This window comes from Dromaius novaehollandiae, chromosome 22 (assembly GCF_036370855.1).
Source record: "Dromaius novaehollandiae isolate bDroNov1 chromosome 22, bDroNov1.hap1, whole genome shotgun sequence".
NCBI classification, from domain to species: domain Eukaryota; kingdom Metazoa; phylum Chordata; class Aves; order Casuariiformes; family Dromaiidae; genus Dromaius; species Dromaius novaehollandiae.
The window spans coordinates 5,047,011-5,052,165 of record NC_088119.1 but is presented as its reverse complement, the minus strand read 5'-3'; the positions used below and the strand labels follow the sequence as shown (position 1 = coordinate 5,052,165).

The 5,155-nt window shown below is 54.2% G+C and overlaps 1 gene segment (V, D, J or C); it reads left to right on the top strand.

Moving 5' to 3' along the window:
* Window positions 1-341: 341 nt before the first annotated feature.
* Window positions 342-1,698, top strand: LOC112993789 (T cell receptor alpha variable 1-2-like). The segment is given in 2 exon segments: window positions 342-390; window positions 1,310-1,698. Coding segments are annotated over 2 exon segments (438 nt in total).
* Window positions 1,699-5,155: the final 3,457 nt, after the last annotated feature.

The window sequence follows — 5,155 nt, the reverse complement described above, 5'->3', positions numbered from 1 at the left end:
AGCAGCATGCAGAAAACATGCATTTGTAGCTGGGGAGGTGAGGACTCCACTGGGACATCAGGCCAGGAACAGCCACTTCCTACCATGGGGAACCCAGAGCCCGCAGGCCCCCCTCATTGTGAAGACATTCAGTGGGCTCTTGCCTGAGGAGCAACATGTGTCACTGCCAGAAGAGGGAGACCAGCAGGTGGCATGTTTCAGCATGATAAGAACAAACATTTTCTCTTCCCTCTGTCCTCCTGTGCTCCCCTCACAGCATCATTTCCGTCAGCTCAGCTGTTTTGGGGTGGGGAAGTGGTTTTCTGACTCTCTCACACAGAGACGGGAGGCTCGGTCTCAGCATGTACCTCAGCTACCTTGTCCTCGCTGCCCTCCTGGGGAAATCACTGGGTAAGCACTGGCTTCTACTCTTGGCATAGTCCCTCTTTTTCCTCAGGAAACCCTCCCACCCCGACCATGTCTCTGAGGGGATCTGCTCTTGAACAGTGGACAAGTGTTGGGAAATACCAGATGACACGGGTGTTTTGCACCTGTGCTCTGAAGATGCTGTCAGTGCTGGAAAAGAAAGGAAGAGACAGCAAAGAAGCACCTCGTTCCCTCATCATCCAAGACCCCCTTCTCCAGCTTTCCTTTCCCCAGCCATCCACCTCTCTCTGTCTCTCTCTTGTGATGCATCTAGCTCAGTGTTTCAATGACATGTCACTGCAGAAGTTCTCTGCTGCTTGCAGTCCCAAATTACTGCCTTGGAACCCAGATATATAGGACTTTTGAAAGTTGATGCAGGCGCTGGAAAGCTCTCATCCCACTGATGTTACGAGGGTGTCCCAGTCTCTCTCCTGGCTGGCACATGTAATGCAGCATGCCCTGGCCACCCATTTCTTCCTGCAGGTCAGCACAGCCAGGGCTTCCTTTTCCCTCTTTGCCCACGACCGGGGAGCTGTGCGAGATGACAGGTGATGGAGAGTGGGATGAAAGTTTTTGCAGCCCCTCCCCAGAGCCCTAACCCCACTGCAGGTGTTCTGGTGCCAGCACACGAGGGCCAGGCAAGACAACCTGTCCCCTGGGCAGCAGGAGGGAGAGTGGGGAGCTGGGAGCAGGGCCACAGCAAAGTGCTCTTCCAGCAGCATCCTGGCAGGAGGTGATGGGATTATCATGCCTCGGGATCTGCACTGAGCCAAGAACACCAAGCTCCTGCCCCAAACCACTCCCTACCTTGCTGCAGAGCAAGGGAGAGGGAGCCTTTTTGCCCTGGGAGTTTGCATCCTGAAGCCTTTTCCCTGCACAGTCACTGACTCCTGCTTTCTTCCAGATGCCATGGGCCAGGTCACCGTGACTCAGAAAGATGGTCTAGTCAGAGTGGAGGAGAGAGGCACTTTCCAGACCACCTGCACCTACCAGACATCCAGCAGTATTGTGGCACCAGCCATGCTCTGGTACCAGCAGAGGAGAGGCCAAGCCCCGCAGCTGGTCTCATATCAGGCAGCATCTGCTCCTAAGAAGAGTGGCCGATTCACCACACTGCTGAACACCACTGGGAAATACAGTCTCCTGCGGCTGGAGGAAGTCGTGGTCTCTGACGCTGCCTTGTACCTCTGTGCTGTGCAAGACACCCTGGTGCAGGAAGCGCCTTTGACTGTGCAAAAACTGGAGGTGGAGAGGAGGGCGGGGGTGCATCTGGGCAAGGCGGAGCTCCAGTGAAGTGGCCCTCAGCTCTCCCCTAGCATCACGATTTCCCCTGAGCACCCAGGGATCTGCAGGCCAAGCTCCTCTTTCTGAAAGGGGCTGGTGTCCGTGGCCTCACAGGAAGGAGAAGCTGGTGAAGGAATCTGAGCCATGGAAGGGTTTTCCCTCTACACTCCAGGATGGGACTGCACTTGCCATGGGCTATGCAGGGAGCATATGGGCTCTTGAGATCTGACCTCTCGGCAGAGCACCAGGGCTGGAAGGAATCATTCTGGGTCTCATCCAAGTCTTGCAGTCCCATTCCAAACTCCTTGTTCATTGTCTGCATGGCACATTTGCCCAGATCACTGACAGGATGGCCCTTCCCAGACTGGGTGTTTCTGAGGGAGCTAAGGGACGGTGGCTTGCTGTTTCAGCAGGAAGTGGAGCCATGATCCGTGCGGAGTGGGAATCTCCTGTGGTGGGGAGGAGCAATGGACAGGGGCCACGGTTTCCTGGTGCATTTGCCAACCCCAGTGACAATTAACTTGCATTTTCCCCCACTTACATGCATGTTGACCACAGAGAGTGTGTGTGTGTGTGTGTGTGTGTGTGGAGCGGGGTGACTCTTGTTCTGTATGCCAGCAGCTGTTGCAGATAGTATATTTTCACACTGAGAGTTGGAATGAGGGCTGTTTCAAGCCCTGGGGGCCTGAGCAGTTCCACAGAGGGCAGTTTGCTGGCAGCGCCTGCAGAGGTGAGGGGAGAGGAGCTGCAGGGTGGAGCTGGGAGCAGAAGCAGAGAGATCTCAGATGGGGAAACTGTCCAGGCAGTTTGCCAGCTTGAAAATATTGACTGCACTTTATGCATAGAAATTGTATTCAGAGCAAAACGCAGGAAAGCAAAGCCCCCATGTTTCATGTCATCAGGAGAAAGAGGATTTCCCCAGCAGAGGAAAACAAGCAAACCCCTCACTCACCAGCCCTCTGAGAACCTGTTAGTGGGGAATGGGGGTGTGGGGGGGAATCTTCTCTTTGTTTGCCTAAAAATGTGGCTTTGTGAAGTGAAGCACTGACCTGGTCTGGAGAAACCTGGACTGGTCCTCCATGTGTGTGAGTGGCTCTGGCTGAGCAGCAGAGCTTGCCCGCAGCACCTCTGGCTGGGTCTGGAAACAGCCTGCTTTGGGCAGTCCTTGTAGGTCTGTGAGCAACAAATACTGGGAAGAGATGGGTGTATCCAGCCTGGTGGGAACAGGAGCACATGTGTGCACACGCCAGGTTTTACCACACTGCTTGTGGAGCTGCTCTGTGTTTGGGGACAGGCGTCAGCCAGGCAGGGTGTGTGCAGCTGGTGAGATTTTACTGCTGGCTCAGGAGATCCCTGGGGAAGAGTGTGCCAGGGTGAGGAGCAGAAAAGAGCTGTGCCGCTCTGGTCCTGTGCATGGCAGTCCTTGAAGAATGCAGTGCTTGTGAAATCCCATCTCAGCTGGCCTGCCTAAGAGCATGAGGAGCTAGCCATAGGTATTCATCTTTCTGAATCTATGGCACAACTCAAGGAATGATCCTCATGTCAGGAGTAAATACAGGTTCACAGCAAACAATCACTCCTAGATAAGAGACTGTACTCAAATGTGAGGTTTTAGAAGTAGAAGGAGTATCTATCATACAAAGGGTATGCTGGATCCCCTTGTGATCTGGACTGACTCCTTGGCAACCACCAGAGTCTGAGGGGTCCTTTACTGAACAAGCGAACAAGACCCCATCTGGGAAGAGATTGTCCCTGTGTCCATCCCTAACTAAGTCTTTGGCAATTTGACCTGGGCAAGTAATTTCTCTCCTCCCACCAGCGTACTGTTTCTCTCAAACAGAATGAGCGTGTTGTTTCCAAGCACAGCTACCATCTATGTACATTCTACATAGAGGTTACTGGGACTTTTTATCTACTAGTCCGTTTCAGAGATGCCACACCTCTAAGTCAAAGGAGTATGCCATTTCTGTACTGTGCAGTGCTTCCAAGGCACTGTTCACATGCCTCTGGATCAGGATACCAGGAGTCTGTGGAGAGAAGCCCCAGGAGAGGCATCAGGTCTGCATCCCCTGCCGGGACAACATCACTGCCAAATGCTGTTTCTGCATGCCGAAAGCAGCTACTGGGTGTGCCCCAGGCCCCACAAAGTGACCAGGAACAGTGGCTTTCCAAGAATGGCCTTCCCATCTAAGAGCCATAACCTCACATGCCTCCACTTGGGGATTCCAGGAGTCTGGTGGAGAGAAGCCCCAGGAGAGGCATCAGGTCTGCATGCCCTGCCAGGAGAACATCACTGCCAAATGCTGCTTCTGCATGCCCAAAGCAGCCGCTGGGTATGCCCCAGGCCCTACAAAGTGGTCATGAACATTGTCTTTCCAAGAATGGCCTTCTCACCTAACAGCCATAACCTCACGCTGGAAGGTAGTTCCCATTCACTGTATCTGTTTTTCCATGCTGTCTATTTTGTATGTAGCATGTCTGCTTTAGCTGTTGATGCTCCCTCAGGTGGCGACACAAGCCTAAATGCCAGCGGTGATTGTCTTTAGTGGAGTGAACAGAAGTGTCTTGATGAAACAAGCATGTCTGCCCTCTCTGTCTGGACCCATAGAATGGGCAGTGCAGCCCCAGGCTTGGGGTATGGAAGGGCCACACAGGCAGCCCCAGGCACCGGGAGCACCATCCCATGCTGTGCTGCACCACAGCAATTCCCCCTCCAGCACCCAGGCAATGCTCCAGGAGCCCGGGCCACACCTGGACGCAGCTGAGCACCCTGCTGGGCTTGGCAGACTTGCCCAGGGCTGCAGCAGGGCTGCGCTGGATTTGGGGCTCCCACTTGCTGCCTCTTGCTGTGGCCAGAGGGACGCTGGGCAGTGCAGAGAAGAGAGCTGGGGGCAAGCTGGGCCGGTCCGCAGTGGGGGGATCCCAGCCCAGTGGCATGGCAGTCCCCTGGCTGCTGAGGGCTCATTGAGAGACACTGATTTAAAGGGCAGGTTGTTTGTTCTTAGGGGCTGAGACTGGGATCTCTGAGGCAGGGTTATGCAAATACAAGGTTACTGAGAGGTGGAGACTACAAATGATTGATGAAAAGCAGAGACTAAAAGCTCTTCTGCCTCACCAGGTGCTGTGGGCTCTCTCATGCCTACATTTGGTGCCCTGCCTCAATGGGACAGGGCTGGGCACAGGTCAGCAGAGACTTCAGCAGAGACTATGCGTCACCAGAGTTTGACAGTGGGGAAGAATCCCTGTGAGCATCCAAACACAACAACTGTCAGCAGGGTCTACTTAGCTCTGCCCTCAGGTTCCGGTGGGAGGAGAAGGGCACAGAACCAGAGGGGAAGAGAGGGTGGGTGGAGGAAAGGAAAGGCAATGCTCCAAGGTTGTAAGAAGGGGCAGAGAGAGCCTGCACACAGATAGGGGTGTGAAGTAGAGTAGGTGATTTGCAGAAAGAGAGAAGCTGCTGGATGGG